The sequence below is a fragment of the Xenopus laevis genome, chromosome 2L, assembly GCF_017654675.1.
Source record: "Xenopus laevis strain J_2021 chromosome 2L, Xenopus_laevis_v10.1, whole genome shotgun sequence".
Lineage (NCBI taxonomy): Eukaryota > Metazoa > Chordata > Amphibia > Anura > Pipidae > Xenopus > Xenopus laevis.
Window position 1 is genome coordinate 108,376,165 of NC_054373.1, and position 25,103 is coordinate 108,401,267.

Sequence of the window (25,103 nt, forward strand, 5' to 3'; positions counted from 1 at the left end):
GCACAAATAACGCACAAACACGAAAACACACACGCATTTGTCACTCTGTGCGCTTGATTTTTAAGCCAATGTTTGTGTTTAAAAGGAGAATTTCCCTCAATATTTTATCAATGTCCAAAAGATGAACTTGTGTAATTTTATACTGATGCCAAGCCTTCCTTGTATAAAATACTCCCTGCCGTACACTACTTAAAGGAAAACTATACCCCCCAAACAATGTAGGTCTCTATTAAAAGATACTGAGTAAAACAGCTCATGTGTAAAACCCTGCTTCATGTAAATGAACCATTATCATAATAATATACTTTTTTAGTAGTATGTGCCATTGGGTAATCATAAATAGAAAATTGCCATTTTAAAAAATAAGGGCCGCCCCCTGAGATCGTAAGATTCACTGTGTACACATACAAACCACATGTAAGGTCACATGAGCCAATTAACAGACAGAGTTCTGCCTTTTGCTTCCTCACTTCTTCCTGTTACAGTTGGAGTTGTAGTATTTCTGGTCAGGTGATCTCTGAGACAGCACAGATAGAGTCACGAAATGGTGGTTCAAGGCAAGAGATGTAAAAGGGCAATATTTATGTAAATATATATTCCAGTTTGGAAAGATTCTTTAATATGTCATTCAATTTGATATTAACTATCTGTTGCTTAAGTATTCATTTTGGGGGTATAGTTTTCATTTAACAGGAGCTTGGATGTCCATGTTTCTGCGTGATGTTCATGGAAAGATTGTTGGTTTTGTGGGATTTAGCCTACTGATATTTAAAAAAAGTTGATGGATGGGCTGTAAAACAAATCCTTCTGTGCTACTGCATGACTAGACAGAAAACCTTATGTGGTGTGTCAGAATGTGACTTAGAACACACAGGCAGGGTTGGCCTAGGCTAGCGGGACCAATACAGACCCACTCACACTATTGCTGCTCTCCCTTACCTCCCCCATTGGCGGTGGGGTGCAGGGCCCTATGACTGAGGCGGGGCCCAGCGATATGTGGGGGCACCTGAGGTGACAGCCCAAGGCCCCCCAGTTCGACAAGTACAGTATGCAAAGTGCAATAATAGATACTGTTCACAATGTAATGTTTTTTCACATAATTCCAGTTTCATTGCTGCATTAGCTTGAAGTCACTTCAGGTGCACAATGTCAAAATGACCCCTGCTTCTGATTATTTAGGCGGAAGTGTACTGCGTCTATTGCCAACTGGTGCTCTTACACATGATTTGGAACAGGAGGCATATCGGATGCAGTGGTGTTGAGCGCAAGTATTTGGAAGTGCAAGGAGTGGGTTTGGATGCAAGTACCTGACAATTTGCCTAACCACTGCTCATTTTTTCTTGTAGTCACAACTTCGGTTGAGGTTGTAAATTACCCCTACAGATTTACTGTACATTATAACGCTCTGTACAGAGTATTCCAGACTTTATTGATGTAGACTTTATAAATGTTTGCTTTAAGAGATTCAATAGATCAGTCATAGACATGATATTGTCAGAATGTCTTTACTGGTCCACCAAAAAACGTTGTTACATTTCACTTGGAGAAAATGCTGCTTATGTATAATTAAATGCATTGCATCCATTGCTCTACTGTTATGGTGTAGCAGACACCAGCTCAAGGCAGATCCCTATCTAGTAATTGGACACCAATCTGGGTAAGAGTTTGTGCTTACAATAGACTAGACAAAGCAAGAAAAGCACTGCCTTTGACCTCTGCTTGCTGAATGCATCACTTGCATGAAGATATAGAATTAGTTCAACAACTTTCTGATGTAGTGGCATAACTACAGAGAAGGCATCTGCTGAGGGGCCCAGGAGAAGTTTTAATTTTCCTTTAAGAAACAAATTATTGGTAACGTAGGTGGGCCTAAAATGATTTTGCTGTGAGGCCCAGTAACCTCTAGTTACACCACAGTTTTAATGACTTGTACTCTGGCAATGTCAGTTCCAAGGTCTGCAGCAGATTTGTAAGCCTTTTCTAACAGGCTATGTGGTGATATGACCTTTTTAGCATTCTTCTTCAAATGGAAGTAAATCTCCTATTAGTCCTTGGTCGTGATAACTGTGTCAAAGGCCTTGCTTTTCTTGGCTTAATAATGTGCTATTCAGCGGCATTTGCAAGCTATGATCTAGTTAGAAACCACTTTTCTCATTAAATGAGTTATTGTTGTCTAATAAAAATAATGTTGAAGCCAGGAGTGCAAATCACAATCGGGTATTCAGTGTTTGGTGGCACAGAAGACTTAAGATAATTTTTTTCCAATTATAAACCTATTTGTAAGACCTTGGTGTAAAAATGATGAAATGCCAAGCTTCTGATTAGGTAAACAAGCTTTAATGTGCCCCCTAATATATAGATATGCCGAGAAACATTTCAGTTTATATGCAATTAGCTCCTTCTGAAGTCAAATTAATTTAAGCAATTTGGGATGCAAATGGAGTATTTTCCATTGAAGCTACCCGTCAAACTGTGTTGAAATGAAATGCAGAAAAGAAAGAAGACTGAAGGGCAGAGATGGCTCTTGAGAACAGTCTTTCACATATGCGCATTCAATTTTATAATCATCCATGGTGAGATTTTAGGAGATGAGCGCAGATAGATAAATATCTTAAAATGCAGAAGGCAGCTATCTTGTATTAACTCTCTCGGCTACCTATTCTATCAGCCACCGGGGGATGTTGGAAGATTTTCATGCAGACCACTCTGTTTACCTACCTCACTATTCTCATTACCTGAAAGTATCTATTCGAGGAAAGTGAATCAGATAGTAATGATGTCCGTGTAAACTGGTAATGGTAGACAGCCACGTTCACCATTGAGATATACTGATAGTATTATAAAAAGTTTGACATATATTACTGTACTGGCATATGTATTTGTCTGATATATCTGGAAGTGGTTCATGTGTATTTTAAGGGTCAGCCTGGGCCGGCGGGACACCAGGCTAAAACTCGTTGGACCCCGTCACTCATGGGCCCCTGCTGACCCAGAGAGGAGGGCCCTGGAGATTGTGAGGGGGCCATGGCATTCTTAATTCTAAGTTAGATATCTAACAATTACAACATGTTTCTACAGGGGAACATGTTTTAGGATTAGTTTTATATATAGTCTTCTCATCTGTAATTACAGACTCTCAGGAAGCAAATAGCTTTGGTTAACTGATATTGCTTAGTGTGTTAAGAAGTTCTGTGTAAATTTCATGGTTTTCAAAACCCCAGGTTTCTTCTTCAGGATGGCGTGAAGAAACTTCTGACACAGAAAATACTTGGTAATTTGAGAAGAGCAATTAAATTTGTTCACTTTGAACTTGTTCACTCTCCAGACTTGTTTTGTATCCCTGCAATTAAAATAGAGCTATAATTGAACTGCCGCTGGCAGATTTTATATATATATATATATATATATATATATATATATATATATATATATATATATATAAATATATACATATAGGTATGGGACCCATTTTATATATATATATTGAGAGGGAAAAGCATCTTGAGAAAGGTTCTAGATTCCGAACCGAAAGATGCAATAAATTAATGACTTCCTAATAAAGTAACATTTATATCAACATCGGTGTGCGTGTAAACCTTTGGACTTTTATAAATATATATATATATATATAAAAACACACACATAAATATATATACACATATAAAAAATGCCTTACCCTTACAAAACAGGGATTGTTTGTCCATATATTGCAATATTTTCAAGCTGGCCGACTACGTCAAAGTCATCCCTACTTTTGGCCAGCTTGAAAATAGTCCAGTCCTACACTCAACTTTCATCTGATTCATGACGAAGTCTACTGCTTCATTGTACAGTTTACAAAAGGACTAAGTTTTACCCGCAACTTACTTGCTGCTTTCAAAGTAAAACTCCTAAACTTGGTTGCCCTCTTATTAGCCACCAGTAGTATCACCTGACTATAGCCTGAAAGGATATATATATATTATATATATATATATATATATATTATATATATATATATATATATATATATATATATATATATATATATATATATATATATAGATATATATATAGATAGATAGATATATCCTTTCCAAAATATAGCACTCAACAGGCTCAGTTAGAGTAACTCATTTTAATAGACAAGCAAATGAAATCCCAACGTTTCGATCACATCGTAGTTGGTTTGAAGTATGTATTGAGTTTGGCATGGGGCTATTATTTCACTGTACCCCCTTATTTTTTGGAAAAGACTTCTGTCCATTGGTTATTCAAATTGACCATCTGTAGACACCTGAGGTTATTGGTTAATGCTCTTTAATTTGATGTATTTGGGGTGGTGAGATATCTAGTACAAGTCTGAAAGAGCTGTATCTCTGGCCATGCTGACAACAATAATTACTTTTATGAGACTCCGGTATAATGGGAAATGTCCTTAAATAAACACTGGTGATAGATAAATTCACCTTCTCCATACAACCTTAGATTTTGGACTTTTATTCATCCACACTTGATGCTACAGATGTATTTGTTGACTAATTCCCAGATTTGGTCAGGTAGTTTGGTCAACTTTGACTCTACTGTCCTGGACATGTATGTGTGTCATCTACAAATTCCCCTTGTTCACAGGTATATCACAGATTTAAAAATGATAATACTCCCTTCCTGTAGAACCAATAATTTTGCCCATCTGCCAGAATAAATGGAACAGTTTTATATGGAACAATAGCAATTGGCTATTGCCGTATATGGCCAATGATTTGGATATCTTTAAGGTTAACCCATCAAAAAGCCTTTTAATTAAAGCTATTAGTGGTGAGTCACAGACAAGAGGACGGTGAGCTACAACGTAAACCTTGGGAACATTTACCTTTGTAGATATTAATAACATTGTGCATCAGTCAAGAACCCATTGGTACATTTGCTTCTGATTCTTTTGGGGTTATGTAATTATGTAATTAAAGGCACTAAGTTTGCCAAGGGGCAGTAACCTATAGCAACCAATCAGCAGGTAGAATTTCCTGGTCACATGTTTAAAAGCAAACATATTATTGGTTGCTACTGGTTACTGCTGCTGGGCAAACTTAGTGCCTTGTATTACATGTGGGGGCTTGTCTTTTAATGTTGAAGTCGATAGGCAGATTATGATTTCAATGTAAAGGGCACATTTAGCAACAGACAGGCTAATTTGACTTGTTTCAGTCTGTAGCCATGGAAAAATATTTCCTTTTCAGGATTTCAGGACTATTATAAGTGACAATTTATTCTCTCCCTAAAACATAGAAAAAAAAATCTCATGCAAGAAATACTTTTCCATAGGCAGATATAGTAAGAATAAATGTTAGAAAGTAGATTGTTTTAAAAATGTTTTGCAGAAATCTGCCTAAATTGTAATTTAGCAACAAAAATAATGTGTATGATGATAATACCTACCAGAAATCTATATAATATTAACGTAGTATATTGTATTTGTACTGGAGTATTGGAGGCAATCAGGAAACAGAGGGAAGTAAACAAAGAACAGTGGGGTTCGGTCATGATGGAAGAAGGGGAAATGTAGAAAAGAAATGAGAGGGAAGAAACAAAGAGTGAAATAGAGCAAAAGGTCATACAAGATAGAGAAATGAAATTAGAAAGATATGGAGGGAGAATTGGGGTACCTGTTGTTATAGGTCACAGTAGTGTTATTCAAATCAGCATATTTGTTGTTTCTCTATATTGGGCTGATGTGGTCACATTGATGTTTTAATTACTGGACATCATTAAGTCAAAGTGCTTCCATTGGAAAAAAAAAATCAGCTTTTCTAACAATTTGGCTTTTCCTTGCCAACTAGGGAATTTATGCATATAGCAAAATATAAAATGAAAGGAACATCAAATATTTCAGGTGCCATTTTAAAAAAGGGGGAGAGGGAATGAAATTCTCCCAACTACTGTATCTATCTTCTGAAAGCAACAGCTGTAAATAGGTGTTTGTGTTTCAAATGCGAGCTCTGAATACGTTTTCCTTGTGTAGACACATTTTTGCATTACCGCAAACCATATTTTTTTGTTTTTCAGTGCCATTGATTAAGAAACATTGTCAAATGTGTGATCATGTAGAAAATTGGATTTGTACCTCTAGTCATTTAAGTGCCATTTCCTAGCAATGTGTTTTGGGTCTATATGCGTGTTATATCCATATACACAGGCATTATTTATAGTGTATATATGGACGCATATCTGTCTAATCGTTTCCCTAGCAGGGAAACGGTGATTGCAGACTTCTCCTGATACGTATGCATCAAGTTCATTTACATATAGTAGTTTCTGCTTAAAATAAGAATAGAATTCATTTACATGTGAAAATGATGGTTTTTTGCATATGCATTGGTTGTCCTAGAATCTTGACCTGCCTGTGACACCAAGAGATGGGGATGTTGGTCTGTGTCCCGCCTTCTCCAGATGCTCCATCCTTGGGAATTCGGAGACAGCTGATATTTTAGTTTTCACTAGTCTAAAATGCCATGCACATATAAAAAAAAAAAAAAGTAAGAGCTGAACTGAAATATCAAAACAACCTTTCTTATCAATGTTTTTCTCCCCATCCACCACTATTCCCTACTGATTTTATAATTTTTGCTCCTCGGTACATGTGCAGATTCCATTTAGCGAAAGCTAGGACTGGGCTTTTGTACTCAGTGAACCATACAATAAATTATAAAGTAACAATTAACCGTCACTTAACCAACAAAGAAGAATACATTTTCTCACAGTTGCTACGTGATGTGACTGTGTTCGTATGCTGTCCTCAGTGGGAAGCTTCATACTTCAGCATTGCTGTACTGGCGTTCTTGTCTTTCTGCCCACACTTGAGGCAAAAGTAAAAGTGGAGAGTCTGCTTATAGTGTGCATCCATTAGCCTTTTGTTTGGAGAACTAGGAGACTCATTTATACAGTTAGAGATTGAAGAAAAAACCTTTTTCGATATGTGTCTGTTATACTAAAGGCAAGGTCTAACCAAATAAAAGACCAGTTTGAGAAGGACAGCAGAACTTAACAGTTCTATTAAACATTAATCTCATACAGTGAACTATGGTTTTGTCTCCTCTCTAAAGGACTCTTCCTCTCACCTTAAATTTTCAACTGGAAAGGTGTTCTGCCCATGGTACACATATATCAGTCCATTCTGTTGAGTTCAATAAGCCTTCCTTTTACTTAGAGGGTAGAAATTTTCATCTTGGTACTCCAAAAATATTCACTCACTACTTTTGTTACCAAGAATGTTTTGTTTGTTAGTTACTCTTAGGTGCTTTGGGAGAGTTCCAATGACAGGCCTCAAATTTATCCTTTTTTCTTATAACATCTAGTCTGCATATGCCCTTACATACTAACCACATCAAATGTGATTGGATTACTGTAAACTCTCTTTTCATGGAGAAATATTTCAGTTAATTGGATTACCAGTGATATCTGAATGATATTTTTGTCCGCCTTTGTTGTGCCCAATAATCTGATTAAACCATGTGTCTCTTTTCTTGTTTCCTGCAGATGGTCACACGAACAAAGAAAATATTTGTAGGTGGATTATCAGCGAACACGGTAGTAGAAGATGTAAAACAATATTTTGAACATTTTGGAAAGGTAAGACCCAGCCATTTTTCTACATCTGAATTCATATCTCGGAGGGACGGTGCATTATTGTCTAGGATGGTGTCGATTCTAGTCTTCACTTTCCATGGACTCGTTTTGGTTATTTATGTGGCCATCTGTCTGGGAATTATAGGAATTGCATTTGATTTTATGATCTGTATAAAGTTTGTGTGGATTTTTAAAAGTTTGTCAACTTGATCTTTGCGTCTTATTGACTATATGTTCATATTGAGACTAATATAACCCTGTTGTAAAATATAAGGATATTATAAGTCATTAAAGGCACAAGGCCATATAAGTCATTATCCTCATATTTTACAATAAGGGGTACATAATTATTTACAAGTTGCAGTGAGTCATGTGATAGGTATTATATCACTGAACACAAACTGTATCTGATGAAATCACTAAGAACCATTTATAGGGAATATAATTTACAGTATAGTTGTGGCTTTTGTGTATTATGATTAAATATATTTACAGTTTTAAAACTGGGCATTGCTCATTTCTTTTGTTGGTAAGAAAAATCGAAGGCTTTATAGGCATTCAATTGAAAAACCAAGCAGTGACACACATTCATTGTAACTCTGTAAATTAAAAAATGTATATGCTAACCATATATTGCTCATCACATTTGTGGCACCATTCCACCAGTCACTGTCTCCTAGTTGCTTGCCGTGTTTTCACCAGTGAGAGAAACATGATAAAGGGTAGTAAACGTTGCTTTATAAAGCAGTATCTTATCTCTATACCAATCTACAGGAATTTGAGGAATCTACAGACGTTTTAGGACCTGAGATCTTAGGAGCTGAATGGCAGGCCCTAAAATGTGTGTAGATTACATAGTAACATAGTAAATTAGGTTGAAAAACACACATCCATCAAGTTCAACTCTTTTTTTTAACCTGCCTAACTGCTAGATTATCCAGAGGAAGGCAAAAAAAAACATTTGAAGCCACTCCAATTTGCCTCAGAGGGGGAAAAAAAATCAGACCAGTCCCTGGATCTACTTGTACTATGTGCTATCTTCCATACCCATGTAAGCGCAGAACGCAGGTTGGGACGTAGCATGTTGCATTTTTCCTGCGACTGGCGCTTATGTGCGTCTGTGTGAGTGCAGCCCCATTGAAAAGAATTCATTGCGTCTACTCCTGCGCTCCCCTGCGGCTGAACGCATCAATCCGGAACGCAGGGGAGCGCAGCTAAAGACGCTCGTCTGTAAGAGCCCTTAAGCTGGCCATAGATGTAAAGATTTTTAAAAGACGATTATCTCGAAACGATCGTACGAATTGTCCATCAACTAAAAAGACCATTTGCCAGGAAAACAAAGGGTAGCTGCCTGCTTGGCCCTGCAAACATATATAGATTGCACTGGGACTAGGGATGCACCCAATCCAGGATTTGGTTCGGGATTCGGTCAGGATTCGGCCTTTTTCAGAAGGATTCGGTTTCAGCCGAATCCTTCTGCCTGGCCGAACCGAATCTGGCATTCATAGAGAATTTCCTTGACCTACATTTGAATTGGGGTACAGCTCTTGTAGATTCAGTTTGTGTAGTTTAGTCTGTTTCACACTGAGCAGTTTCTGAAGGATGATTGTATTCATAATCATCATATGTGAGATGATTATATGTTTAGGAAACAGAAGTCCATGTGTAGCCGGTTTTAATGCATTTCTCAAATATGAAAATCATGGTTATTAACAGCAATCCTACCCCTCATGTTTAAGGAGTGGCACTAAATGTGTAGAAATTGGTCTTTAGGGCTCTTACACACGGGCGGTTTTGCGCTCGTGTGTAAGAGCGCTTCCCTGTGTTGCGTTTTCTTCCGTTCAGCCGCAGGGGAGCGCAGGAGTAGAATCACTGAATAATTGTGAATGGGGATGTACTCACACAGACACATATATGCGCTGAACACAGGTGAAATGCAACATGCTGCGTCCCACCTGCGTTTGGAGCTTACATGTGTCTGTGTGAGTACAGCCCCCTTCACAATAATTGAGCGGAGGAAAAAACGCCTGTGTGTAAGAGCCCTAAATGTCTATTTCTGACGCAGTTCAGTTGTGAATGAATGGCAAACTGCACTTCTACAGCATAAGGAGAATAGTTACAATTATAAGTCTATTGTAGCTGCTGTCAGAATTCTGAAAGTTGTCGTTTGGCAAATATTTTAATCCCTGATTTCCACAACCCCGTGGTTTAGAACATTTGTCTTTCCTTTTCCTTACTCGCCATGAATCATTTCCATGAATCATGTTGCCACCAGCAGTGTTTCTGGAAACAAGTTATATTTACAACAAATCACAAGCAGCAAAACACAGAGGTCTTTGTAGTCATTATTCTTAGCAAATTCATCTGTTTCCCGAGCACTTTGCCCTGACTGATGTAGTTATACTGTTAGATGGACTTACAGTATGGTGCCTTATGGATCTTGTGTGGCCCATTATGTCTGGCCCTGTTGGTGTTTCAGATGTGATACTTGTAGTTATTCCTTGGATTGTATTTTGATTCACTACAATTATTTTATTGAATTTTAACAAATGAACAGAGAAACAAGAGAGTAATACAAAGCCATAGATATAAACATTGTCATTACCATTGACAGCTGAAAGCTATTAAAGCCTAGCTTAGTTCTAGTGATGAGCGTTTAGAAACAAGTTTTGTAGTATATTCAGCATTGGAAATCGTTGAAGAGCAGTTTGATGGGGGTAAGTTGTTTTTTGAGCAGTAGTATTTTTTTTTTCTCGTTTTTTTCCTCCCATTATCAACATTGTTTTTGGAATTGATTTGTAAAGTGCTAATCATGTGCATTTAGTCAGAAAGAAATGCTGGGATGTCTGCGTAAAGACTATTAGAACCAAATAAAGGACTCAGAAGTGAAAAAAAAAAAAAAAAACCTTTGTTGTTACTTTGTATGAAAAATATTTGATGTTAGAAAATATACCTGTGTTAATGCTGATGTGCACAATTAAATTGAATTATAGTAGAATTTTTCTTGACATATAAAGATGTTTTTATATGATGTCAGAGACAGAGAGGGAAGGATCAAGGTGGTTGCTGGCAGTAAGAGAAATGAACACTAGGTAAAGAAACGGTAAATCAGCACTAAATAAGGCTGGTATGGGTTGTTGGTAGCACATCATATATATAAAGGCGAGTGCTGGTAGGGTATCCATTATCTGGAAGCTCTGAATTACGGAAAGGCTATCTCCTATAGACTCCATTTTAGCCAAATTATTTCCTCTTTCTCTGTAATAATAAAACAGTTCCCTGTACTTGATCGAACCTAAGATATACTTAATCCATTTTGGAAGATAAACCAGCCCAGTGGGTATATTTAATGTTTACGTGATTTTCTAGTGTGTAAAGATCCAAATTTTTTGGAAAGATCCATTATCCCAGGTCCCGAGCATTCTGGATAACCTGTATACCTGTATTTGGCAAACACAGCAATAGCTAAAAAACATTAAAAATGTTTCATAGATATTTATTTATTATGTATTTCATTAATGTCCTCAAACAGTTGCAATAAAGAACCATTGTACAGTATAATGGGTAGGAAAAGGGGAGAGAGTAGGTTATATAACAGAGCAGGAGACAGGATATACAGTATACAAATCTCTCTATTAAGTTTCCATATTAAGTAACATATTTTGAGTTTATTCTTGTGTATTATAATATGCAGTGGATTCAAATGTTTGGTCAGAATCTCATTTGTAAGATAAATGTCAGTGTTTTAACATTTGTTTTTTACATTTTGAAGTTTGGTAAAGGAGTGGGCACAATCATTGCTTTTACATTATTGTCATAGATAGTGTGTTTTTTTGCTTTGCTATGGGGACGTAAACAACTAACACTATAAGGTAATGCTTGAGGTATCATTTCAGTAACTATTAAAGGACTTTATTTTGGGTTGCTCCTCGGGGAATGTGTTCAGCGATTGTTCCTTCCTTGTAGATTATTGCTCAGTGTGCATTTCCTTTCCATGCCGCAATGAGCTTTATGTATGGGTGGTGGAAGATTTTGCCACACGTGGATAACAAGGAAGACCGCTAAAGGAGATAGCTTAATATAAAACATGAGGTGAAATAAACAGAACTGGTGGGAACAGGAAACTAAACTGATACACAGGTCAGAGAGAGAAGCACATATGGTTTCAGTAACTCTGGTATTGAGCTTCAGGCAAAGTGGATTGAACTTTAATGCAGGACTTTTCTTTCTTTTTTTTTAAGAAAAAATGTAATTTATTTTACACCACAGTAGTCCAAATGCAAGGGCAGCAGTTCATTATAAGATATTACAGCACTTGTAGGCTAGTTTGTCTAAACATGGGCTATTCCATTTAGATTGCTGCTGGAAATATGACAGAATGGGTTTGGTTGATTAAAAAATAGCAATGAATTGTGCTGGAAGTTTTCAGGCACCTGTTTCGCAGGGCATGAGGGGTTGCCAGTGTCTGCTTACAGGGGACGTAAATCCAAAAACAACATTTTACTTAGTTAACAAGGAATTTGGTGTTATTTTCCAATACGCTATACATTCATTTCAAAAAAGTTAAGTGGTTTTTTTTCTGTCTCGTGAAGCCATGTATTCAGCCGTGCCACAGCTTGCTCCACCCATAGAAACCCATAACTACCAATCAGCAGGTAGTATTTTTTTAACTACAGAGGAAGCAGACCCTGCGGCTGCAAAGGGGGGCCTAGGAGGTGTAGAGGCCCCATGAGGCCTGAATTCATATACAATGTCAATAAATATTGGTAAAACAGGTCAATCTCTAGACATTTTGAGGGCCTGAAAAATAATTTCCTGTCGGGCCCAGTAATATCTAGTTACGCCACAGTTTTTTTAGCCTGCTGTTTAAAAGCAAACATGAATAGTTGCTATGGGTTGTTAGGCCTGAAGCAAACTCTGCACCTGTTATTACTCCCATTTATAAAAGAAGATGATATATTAAAGAACAAAGTTGATAATGTACCATGTAAACCAGGCTTTGAATTGCTCACGGCTAAAATTCCGGCTAACGGTGACATAAGTAGGCTTTAAAAGTAATTATCAGCTCAATAATTATGGCTAAATAACAGTTCTTCTTTGGGGTTAAAACGAATAATAGGACTGCTAAGGCCCTTATTTCTTGATGTTGGGCACCATTTTTCTAATGTCACTAGGTTAAATGGCAGGTCTAGAATCAGTAAAGTAACCAATGCTGTAATCAAAACAACTGTGCTGAATATTCCAGTCGCACACTTTGCTGCTTGCTCTTGGATTTCACAAATCTTCAGCACTTCATGATCACAGCTCTATTTTAGTACTCCTTGCAATATGCTAAACATTGGCTCCCGGTAGCTGGGCATTTTATATCTCTTAATGGTGCAGAGCTTCTTAGCTTTCAATGAGACTTTTCTGAAGTGTTCTTCAGATTTATTCGGGTGCATGGAACCAGACCTGGCATGTTAGCTTTGTGTATCATCCATGTTTTTCCCTAAATGTATGAAGATTAAAAGATTTCCTTTTTCTCTGTAATCATAAACCAGTGCCTTGTACTTGAGCCAAACTTAAATAAAATTAGTCCTTATTGGAAGCAAAACCAGTCTATTGGGTTCATTTAATGTTTAATTGATTTTCTAGTAGACTTATTATGGAAAGACTTGTTGTGGTGAAATGTACCAAGTAAATGATCCCAGCAATCCAAAATAAGCAAAACCAGTGATGGGTGCTTATCTCTTCATACCTTCCAACATTTGGAAGTAAAAAGAAGGACAAAAAAATGTTTTCACACGAAGCTCAGCTAATTTTTGGCCACGCCCCTTTCTTTGGCCACACACCCTAATTACCATGTTCATTTTACAAAATGTGGCAGGTTATGAAAGTTTGAAAATAATTCTCCTTATCTAAACTGTTTTCTTGAGTCTCAAAATTGTTACAAAGTATCTTATTTGCACCTGTTAGCTGTTCTGGGCTCTCTGCTAAAAGCCAATTCTGGCTCTTCAGTGCAGAGAAAATAGGGACTTTCCAGTACAAATGAGGGACTGCAGGTTGAGCTGTCAAAAGAGGGACTGTCCCTCCGAAAAAGAGACAGTTGGGAGGTATGATCTCTTTCTTGTAGATTTATGACATTGCACCTTGGATGGTAATCTCTTGATCTCTAGTCTTGGAGCATTAGAAAAGGACTTCATGTGCATGCTGGGTTCTTTTTCATTAGCATTATGGGGTTCGGGTAGGAAGAGAAAGTTGTGGCCACTTTTCAGTCCGACAATCACACTTCACATGGTGAACTGTGTAATTAGTTTGGAAGACTTATGCTTAGTCATTGGTTTATCCTAATCGGCTTTGGCTTTTCCCAACAACAAAGTGAGCTTATTTTGCTAAGCTGAAACAACTCTGCTCCCTTTGTTCCTGTCTTTCATTGTCTCACTCCTTTCATTCCGTTTTCCTGCCAAAGTTTTGTTTCATTAGGCCTACAAGTCATTTCCAATCCAGTGGGCTGCTACAATCAGGCCTTTATAACTCAGCTGCCTTGGTTCCCATGTGCCTACTGGCCTTGTGCCAAAGCTTGTTGTCTGACATGACATTTTAACTCCTTAATGTACTGGAACTTTCAGCTGATCCCATGACCCTTTGCTTAATAGAAATATCAAAGTGTCAGATGGAAAATTTCACCTAGAAACCAACTGATCGTATATCAAAGAGGATCGTGGTTACACTTTTCAGTACTTTAGAAAAATGGTTTGTCTTTTCCCTATACAATGGCCATGCAGATGCAATGCATGAATATCATATATACAAATCTCTTTTTATGACCGGTCATGTTGCCCATAATTCTTTTTGATTCTAAGATTTGTGCCTCAGTAAAGTGTAGATAACCATGCAGCAAGGATCCTTATATATACACCCTCTACTTGGGGTGACCAATTAGATGTAATTGCATTTCTTTTAAACAGAGGTCTCTTTCATCAATTTTACCGTGTAGGATTAACAATATATTTAGTTTATCTTAAAATTTGGCAGCATGTACATAAATGGTGCTTGCATTTTATTAGAATATACACCAAGCATGTATGTTCCTATTTAAATTATTTTGTGAATGTATTAGGTAATTTGCTAGTAACAGCAATATGGATTTGGTGACCTGATGTAAAGGTGACTATACCTAGAAAGTTGTCTTTGTATGGCAAGGTTAGAAAACCAGTAGGCCATTTAAGAGATGATGCTAATCCAGTCTGAAGTCAACAGTCAGAGCCTGATGCTTGACTAATGGAACTTTACATCGATACTTGGTCAAAGTGATCCCTGAGTCAAAGAGAATATAGTTTTGCTCTCTTCTCTCAGAAGCAAACTTCCTTAAGGCAGTTTATTAATCACCTGTTTAATCATACAGTATGCAGTTCAAATTTAGTTGGTTTCAGTATATGGTGAATTTGCTACCTTTTTCAGTCTTTAGCAGGGATCTCCAACATGCAGCTCTCCAGCTGCAACGCAACTAGAAAGACCAGCATCTTTCATACGCCAAATGTTTAGTGTAACAGCTGGAGAGCCACAGACTGCAGATCACTGCTATATTAGGGTATCCAGTTTTTATGCTCTCTCTAGCTTTACAGATAAATATAATTGGAGTATTATACCAACTCCTGTTAGATGGAGAAGTTCTTATGTGGTTTGCATTGAGCCTTATGTGAGATATGACTGTGACTGTGCAGAGAGGATGACATATTATTTCTCCCTGAGTTGTTATCATTGTTGTATACATATCATCCCATCCCAGCGTTCACCAGAGGGACTTATTCCAGTAGAAGGTACAGCCTGGGTTTTGGAGCCACATTTTTTTCTTCAGGAAGAACCACGCCAACAAAACACAAACATCTTGCAAATATAGAAAATGGTAGTCACTGTCACATGTAAGGGTTTATTTACATATGGGAAGGTAGTGTACAAAATGCAAAAATGGGGACAATCTGCCATTTTTTTCACTTTGCATTTTCCCCCAACTTGATATACAACAGGTTTCTACTCTCAATTTTGGAGCATAAATATCTAAGGCCTCTCTTGTGAATACAGGGCTACCTTAGTTTAGCAGCACTGTGAGCATGAGGTAGGGGCAAACCATGTAGTTTTCCCCTCTTTTGCCCCCTACTTGTCCTGCTCCTCACACTAAAGCAGAACCCATAGTGTTATTGGTATTAATTGCTCAAATGTATTGGCCAAATTTCCTGTGGGGAAAAAAAGACCTTGTTACAGCACACTTCCTGTGCCATTACCTCTTTAATGTTATTCAGCAGAATGGTTCTATTTTTATTGCACATCACATTCCTGTTAAAGATTCAAAGCAAATAGTGTATTCTTAAACCTCGTGACTCTATACAATTTTTGGGATGATTGTGTTTTGGTGCCTTACAGGTCCATATTGTAATCTGTGTTTTGCTAGCTGTCATGTTTTTTGATAATTCCTATATGCAATCTTTATTTTCTTACTGGGGCTTGGCGATAAATACAGAAATTTAGATACATCCATGTGCCTTTGTTGTTTTGTCCTTGTGAAGATGGAGTTAAAACAGTAGCCTTCATAAGAAACACCAGCTAGCTTGGTTTTCTTTTCTCTGGGGACTCCAGATACAGATTTAGATAAAATAGTATGCTCCATGGATTCGTTAGCATGAGAAAAGAAACCTTCTCCCCGTGTGGGCTCATTTCAGCAGCATTTAGAAAGAGAACCTGGGTTGGCGGCTGAGGAGTTGTTGCCAGTGGGTGCGAGGAGTCATGGACTTGTGTGAGTGAAAGAGCAGTTCATCTTGTCTTGGCTCAGCACTGGAGCTGAATTGTTTCATCTGTGCAGACATTGATATGTAGATGTGCTCTTTCACCAAAAGGCTGTCCATATGAGCCAAGAGTTGGACAGAGTAGGCTAAAACTTGACTGACTGACTGTTCAGACTGCTGCTTTGCTAAACTGAGATTTTAAAGGTCATAGTTGCTACATTTTGGGTGTGACTCAGTTTATGTATTGTAAGAACATACTTTTAAGCCTCCCCCCCAAAAAAAATATACAGTATGATGGAATGCCAGTCAATTGCTGATGCAGTATTATGAATGATTACACATCTTCAACACAACTGCATTAAACTAGCAGTTTTTAGTATTTCGGATCGCTGCTGATTTGAGATTTTAAGATGCCATTGCACTGATGTCACCATGTATATCTGCAGATAAAGCAAAGAGGAGCTGCAGTTCTGATCATGCTGGTTGGATAGCCTGGATAATTGCCCAGGGTATGGCCACCTTAAGAATAAATCTCTTAACTTGTGTTAAAGTTTAAATGAACGGATTTTGCTGCCAGGATACAAATTGCAGGCCCTAGTAAATAAACCTTTAACTGTGTTAGTATATAAACAGTTTATATTACAACTGCCTGTGCTTAAAGCTTTATAAAACACAGTAGCTAAAACTGTTTTAACAGCCGAAACAAATTATTTTTTAAGCTTGGACTCAAAAAAAAAACTAGGCTTCCTTTTTGTGCTTCTTTCTGTCTGGCCTGAACATATAATGGATCAGTTCTACTATGCCAGGCATTGTTACTGCCCCTGGGTTCTGACTCTCCTCTGGATTCTCTTCTGTTAGTGCTCCCTGTTGACACAATACCCATACACAAAGCCTTGCTTTTACTTTGGGTAGAATAGCTGATCTATGAAGTTGCTTTTTCTGTTTAGCAGCTCTTCTGCTGAATTATGGAATGAACTGTGTTTTCACTGGAACTCTCTGACTTTTTCTCTCAGCACAATAGCAGGCAGGTATATATTTGGGTAACTTGTTGGTTTTGTCTGTCCTTTTTGCTTAGTGTTACATTGAAAATATATTTTTCTAAACTCTGTTTGAGTTTTCTTGTATACAAATAACATTATAAAAGTCACCAATATCTTAAAGCATCTTCCACCAAATGCTAAAAAAAAACCAAAACAACACACAGCCATAGTAGTCATAATAAGCTGTTGAATTTCAGATCTTATAATCAAGAAGTATTTGCAGCTGTTTAGTAAAGCAGAAAATGAAACTAGATAAATAATTATATGTTGTCCTTTTTGTTATGGCCATTTTATACAACACTGAATTCTTAAAGGATATTAAATCCCCAAAACTTGGTGAGACTGTGCCTTTCCCAAGGGCACTTGAAAGCGGCATGTGAAACAAACTTAGTTGAGCTTTCCTCCTGACTTTATAGCAATTTCACCCTTAAAAAGGAAAATAAAGTAAATACTTTAATAACTGCTATGCCACAACTTCTCATTTCCGGAAACCTGTTATCCAGAAAGGTCCGAAATACAGGAAGACCATCTCCCATTTTAATCAAATAATTCATATGATTTATATGATATTTTAGTTGACTAAAGGTAAGGAGATCCAAATTACAGAAAGATCTGGAAAACCCCAGGTCCAGAACATTCTGGATAACAGGTCCAATACCTGTAATACACTTCATATGGACAGACTTAAACTGAAATAGACAACCAACTGCTGCAAAAGGCATCCTGTGAGTTGTTACCCCATATACAAATACAGTGCACTAAACTGGCTACTTCTTTTAGATCAGGTTTTTCCTGCAACAAACACCATACCTTTGTGTCCACTAACAGCACCATTTTGTTTCTGGCTTTTACACACAAGGACAAGGTCAGAGTGGCTCAGTCTAATTTGGCTTATCGGCTGAGAGCAAGGATTACAGGGCTTTGCTCAATGAATTTCTTTTACCTTTGTTGCTAATATCTTGTATAAAGCATACAAATATGATCTTTTGAAATCACAGTAATTCACAGCAATAGTACTATATTTTAATATTAAGGCTAATAAAAGCTGGTTGGTCCTTTTTTTTTATCTATATAGGGCTCTATCACTAATATTTATTTTTCATAAAAGCAGTGGTTATGCTGATTGTGTTTACTTTTGTAACCTACTGTAACTGTATCTATTAGCCATATTTATTCATTTGTTATGCATACAGCCACTAGATGGACCCAGTTATGTACAAGGAAACTACTTATAAAACAGCAGTGCTACAAAACTGTTGGATTTCACTTGTGACATCACTGAAAAGCAACCACCTATGCAGAAACAGATGTTAGATGTTGTACAATGGGACATGAAAGCAGGTATGGACTGAGAATCAAAACAGGTCTTGGCTAACTAAGGGGGTTATTTATTAAAGTCCGAATGCCAAATAAAAATAATTTTTTTATTACTTTTTTGAATTTTAGTGGGAAAAAACGCACATTTTTCGGATTTTATTAAACCCCAAGGGGGTTAAAATTCTGAACAAAAAAGTACTCCAACTTAGACCTGCGGAGTTAATGTAGTAGTCAATGGAAGAAGTCCCAAAGATACCCTGATCTGTGCTGGGTTTCGTGTAATAATCCGAAGAATTTGTGGTTTTCGGGAAAAAATCCCAAAAATGTGTAGGTTTTTTCAAAATTTTTTCGAGTTTTTTTCCAGCACAGACAATTGTCGGAAAATGTATTGATAAATAAGGGGGAAAAGACCCTTGTGGATTTGGTAGGAGTAGTTTTCAGAAAATACTTTTCAGATTTTGATAAATAGCCCCCCCAAGAGTGTACTTACCCAGTTTAGCTGTACTTAGAACCAGTCACCTGCAGGCCGAGAGAAAATATGACATTTTCTACCAATATATATTATTTTAAGTTAACAATAGCTTATTTGGTACATCATTGTGATATCGCCACATCATCCCAATTAATATTAATACATGCACTCTTTCCTGTCAAAAATTCCCATAGTCCCACCTATATTGCTCCTGTTTGGCCCATTATGCTTTGCAATTGCTGCTGGCAGCGTCACCTATCCACATCACTAACATTTGGCCCTCCAGGGATAGAATTGCAGATTCTTCCTAAATGAGTTATTGCTTGGGTTGCTGAGAAAAAAAACAGCCTCTTGCCCCGGGCACCTCCGCTGCTGCCTGCTTATTCTCATAAGGATCAAGGTCTCCTCCCAAGGTATGTTGTTCAGGTGCTGTAATAGAAATGTTAATTAGATTTTTTGGAGAATTTAACCCCCTTACCCAGTAACCCACAGTAACAGCCCAGTCACCTGATGTCAGTAAAGCCTACTACTGTTATCCTATGGCGGATTGTATTTGTTACTGATACAAAGGACATTTTTCAGACTAATTTCCAAAGAACAACTTTTGGATTAAGGCCTTTTGTATTTATTTATGTGTTTTTGAATTTCCTAGGCCTGTTAGGGGCATAATATGATGAGTGTTTCAGATTCATGTACTAGCAGGTACTAGCTCCATTTGGGATTGTTCATCTGTTTCATAGAATATATTAATCCGCCTTTCAGACCTGATCTGCTTTACCTAGAGTGGCAGAGCGTGCCCTTGCTAGGGGATGTGAGCTGGGTTAGACACATTGCACCATCCAAATGTCTGTAGGCTATGAACCTGTAGATGTCTTTTGGCCAAGCCAAGCATACTCTGCATTACTCTCATTTTTCATTCCTGTTAGTCAGCAAGTCTGCTCAGCCCGTGAAATGCAGGTTATTTCTAAGGGTCAGGTATCTTTATTGTCTTCTTCTTTCTTCCCTGCAGAATAATAATAAATAAAAAAAAGGGCAGAGGAACATTTAATTTCCCCAACAGCAGGTGCTTGTCATCCATCTGAGGATAGTTGCCAACATCTGGTGCAATTGCCTCAGAAAGCGCAGTAACAAGATGGCCTGCAGTTCAAACGCCGAGCGCACATCGCCTCTTTAATGATAACAAGCTGTTGGCTTTCCCTCGGAGATGAATTCCTCTCGCAGATGTTTGTCTACTTTTGGCAATCTTATCACTATAGCTTTGGTGATTATGCTCAACTGGAGACTATTACTGTAAAGGAAGTTTGAACTGTTTCAATTTTCAACCCCCCCCTTTCCTGCTTCCGAGATATAATTTATATCCACGGCTCTATTATTGGTGCTGATATTAAGTGGCTGTTTTATCTCTTTACGACCACTGAACAGTAGTTTACACCAGTGCTGACATTCCGCCCTTGTAAATATGTATTGCGGTTGTATCAACATCTTACACCCTCTCCCGCCTAGCTTCTGCTGTGTTATTAGGGGACATGTTAGACATCCGTTCACTGTTGCTTTATTAGAGGACAGTGAAGTGTATCTCCCCTTTGTATAGCTAAAATGCTTATGGCTGGTGTAAATCAAGGTAAACAGTTCCCCTTAAGTTATTTTAATGGCTGGTTATGGCAATTGTCTAAAAGTCAGCATCTGATTTCTGAGTGAGTAACAGGCTCTGCCGATGAGATGGAGACAGTACATATTTTCTGTCATAAAGTCATAATATACGGGCTGAAGGGAAACAAGCGAGTGAAAGATTTACTGTGATGTAGCTGGGCAGACATGGCATTAAGCCTGTTGGCTCTCTTGACAACTTTATCATTTGATCACAAAGGGCTTTGTGGCCTCTCAGCCTTAATTCTTACTTTGAAATACTGTCGGAGTTGCCCAGTGATAGCAGCCTTGACTGCTCTGTAAACTTGCAGTTGGTGATTCCCAGTTTGCCGACCAATGACAAATCGCTTGTCACAGTGCGTATTGTTGCTCATTTGAGTTATGTTGGTCCACCTAAGAACCTGGAAAATGGTGATAGTTGACAGACAAAAAGCTATTCTCTTTTACACTTTCTCCTCTATGATTGTTTATGAGTCTCATTTGGACAAAGGCTATTGTGAATTTTTATTTATACCACACCATTTTTCAGCTTTGGGGAATTTATCTTAATGAAAAGCCTTATTTTCTGCCTTTCTAGTCTTATTGGTATTTAATCTGAAGCTTTCAGAAACAGATCGATGACTTAGGTAAAAATAAATCACATGAAGGGTGTTCCGCTCTGTGTTGTTCATGCATGTTGTCCAGGCTTCCCTCATTTTTTATTTTCCTTTACAACGCGACGGTGTAATCTTTGTGGCCATACATTGTTTGCAAGTCTGTAGATGATTAGTGTAATGCCATTTGGATTTGGAGTGATTTGTACTTGTTCTGTGAAAAAATCTTTTTCAAAGAAGAAAAAAAAAAGTTTTTATTTTTTTTAATGTATTTTTTTGAAACATTTGTTAAACAGTGTCGGATTGAGGTATCTGTATTCTCATCGTCCCCTTGACCCCAACTCCAGATGGGAAACTCGCCACAAGCCTACACGTCCCCTCTGCCTCCGTGGTGTGCCACATACCTCTACTTGCAGCTGTCTTGTTGCTGCAATTGGGGTTGAGGGAGGTGCACTGAAAGTCCATGATCAGAGCAGGGGATCGGCAGGGCCCACAAGGTGTTTTTCCCAGTATCCCACTGGCCCAGTCCAACCCTGGACATAGTCAAATTTGGCTCACATGGGCACAGGTTTCACTAGTTCATTGGGGCTGCATTGTGGAACCTAAGATTTACTATAAGATTTACCTGCATCTCTGCTCAAGGCTTCTTGTGACAATCTTGCTCCAGCTTTAGTTTGCCATGCTGATATCCATTGTTGAAGGAGAGGAAATCATTTGTATGAATTTTTGAATTGTTCACATTGGTCTCCTGTGAATGTCAAATACACACCCACATTTCTTAGCAGCTCCCATCGGCTGCCTACCATGATACAAGCAAAATTATTGAGAAATCTGCAGACAAAGATGTCAATCGCATGGCTCTGAATAATATTTGTTGCATAATAGTTTGGAATTTTTGCCTATTTCCGCTTACTGAGGTCTGACATTCTCATGGCCCTACGGAATTGTCTGGGTAAACACGGATGTTGCCTTGGGCAGTTATATTTAATAAAAAAAAAACCATCATATCAGGGACAAGATTTTAACCTTTTAAGCAAAAATAATGAGTGGCACCCATCTTATATTTATCTATAAAAAGTTGTATGGATAGGGCCCATTAATCATTGGCAGTGACCCAGAGGCAGACGAAAGTTGGTCTGACCAAAAGAACATCATTTGAAAGAGGAGAGTATTATATAGTGAATAAAGTACCCCCTCTTGCAAAATATGAGGATATTATAAGTTATTGAGGAGTTTAATGACCATATAAAAGCATGAGGCCGAGTGTTTATATACAGGTCATGGAACACAGAGGTGACTTCTAATATCCTGATATTTTGCAAAAGGATATTTTGCATAATACTTTCGGGGGAATGTAATAAAAATCGCTAACGGAAAAACTATTCGCAATGCGAAAAGTTATGCCTTTGCGCGAACAAATTTTGCTTTGTGCGAATTTAATATAGCTTATGCGAGCCCGGAAACTGTTTAGCGACCACTTCCGACAGTGAAAGACAGTTTGCGAATTTTATAGTTTGCGCCAATGCGCAGTCAATGTAATAAAACTTCTTACTGAAAAAGGCGTTATGTTTGCTCCAAAAGATTACGACACCTTCAAGCACTTCTTATGAGTGCGCAATTAAAATTCGCAATGCGCAATTAAAATTCGCAATGCAATAACAGTTTAAGGAACAATATTACATTGCGAGATGTGGATTTTTAGTCTTATTGGTGAGAATTGTTTTGCTCTTTGCTACTTTTATTACATTCCCCTGATAATGTATAATACAAGTTTCAGTGAGTCATGTGACAGAAATTACATCACTAAGCTCCGATTATAACTGATCACTGAGCACCCTTTATAAGGACATAATTTACAGGCTATTCATGGCTCTTGTGTATTATAAAAAAATAATTTACCCCTTGTAAATTAGGGAGACTACGGATAATAGAACACGCCCCAGAAATCCAAGGGCTGATTGAGTACTTTTGAAACCTTTTAGTGATTTCTTATATCCTCATGTTTTACCTTAGAGGTACACCATTCCTGATATATTTTACTTAATATAAAGTTATTCATGGCTCTCTAGATAGAAATAAAGATAGAGATAGTGATAGATAGATGATAGATATATGTTATAGAGAGATAGATTAATATGTGCTAGAGAGAGAAATAGATAGACACACAGACACAGATAGAGAGACAGACAGACAGACATATTGATATCCCAGCTTGCATTGTGAAATTGCAGTGTTTCAGCCTGCTGTTGTTTTGCCGAAAGCATTGCCATGTCCTCCTTGCTTTGAGCTACGTGTCCCTGAATTCCCATTTAAATAAAATACACAAGCTTGAGCAGCCTGTCAGATTGAAAGGCTTGTGGGTATTAATCTTGCCATTAACAGAAAGTTTGCCCTATCAGGAACAGCCGCCAAAGCACCTGCTATTAAAATCCCCCTTGGTATCATAAAGAAACTGCCCACTCCCAAAAACTGATACTTCTAGACATATTGACACTACATTGCCATAATGAAAATTCTCCCCGCAGGTCTTGTAAAATGGAAGTTTTATTACTGCATTGGTGTGAATGCTTATTTTGAAATCTGTTAATCCATTTAAACCCAGTTGATGCATTGGCTAACAACAAACCACGGCAAAAATGTATTGCTTAATTTTCGGTTGGCTTCTTGCTGTAGTTACAATATTAAAAATCCATTAAATTTTAATGTACATCATAAAATATGTGCTCCCGTGAAAGCTAGCACAGATAATTATTTCTGATGAATAAACCAAAAGGACAAGTATGTGAGAAGTTCATACAGCAGCTTTCAATTTTTATTATATACATCTCCTGCAGGGGCAATCATTGGGATGTTCCAGCTGGTTATTTCTGCGGCCCACTTCTCCCAGGAGAGAGCTCGCTATAATGCAAACTTGAACTAGCACAAGTGCCAATGTTTTCCTTGCTATATTTGTTAATGGTTCACGGGGGAAAGTAACTCTCTGTGGCCTGCGGTAGGTTGGAGGAGACGTTGGCGAGCCCTGCCAAGGAGCTGCAGTACTATCAACACTTCCCCATCATTTTATTTATTAGCAGCGAGTTTTCTTCTGCACTTTTGTTTGCCCAATGAAATGTGCTTCGGATATGATTTTGGAACGGGAAGAAAAATGGTAAATGTCAGTGCCAAAGGACTGAATTTGTTTTCAAAACGCATCAAATTAGAGAAAGAGACATCTGCAGCCTCAAGAGCTTGTTATGCATTATAGACCCTGCCACTGGGGTATTTGTCTTTTCAATTTTACAATAGCGAGCAGACGGCGCCCCCAAGAATGCTGTTTAGAGTGCCTTTTTCGGCAAGGTTGTTTCCAGTAGCTAAAGCCAATTTAGCAGCAGCTTGGAGGGCCATGGCTTATGTGCAGTTTCAGTATCAGGTTATTTTCCCAAAGTTATTGAGTACTCCAGTGGGGTGGCCAGTATCTTTATATCTCTTATTGTTTTGTTACAGAGACTGCAGTAAAACTTCTGCAACAGGTCTTAAACTGTTGAACTCTAGGGAACAAAGGCTACAAAATATATTCAATGTTTCAAAACCAGGCACAGCATGACATATTTAGTACAAGCAAGCAAGGGGTTGTTCTCCTTTTGTTTAACCTTTAGTATTATGTAGAGCATGGCAGTCTGAGACAATTTGCAGT

At 37.8% G+C, this 25,103-nt stretch overlaps 1 protein-coding gene across 4 annotated transcripts in view; it reads left to right on the forward strand.

The window, feature by feature from the left end:
• The window catches only part of LOC108708366 (RNA-binding protein Musashi homolog 2), a 448,133-nt gene that overhangs the window by 134,164 nt on the left and 288,866 nt on the right, over positions 1 to 25,103 (forward strand). For all 4 annotated transcript variants that reach the window (XM_018246988.2, XM_018246989.2, XM_041582303.1 and 1 more), the window contains exon 6: positions 7,513 to 7,605. In XM_018246988.2, coding sequence (XP_018102477.1) covers positions 7,513 to 7,605 — 93 coding nt within the window. The remainder of the gene's footprint in view (positions 1 to 7,512; positions 7,606 to 25,103) is intronic.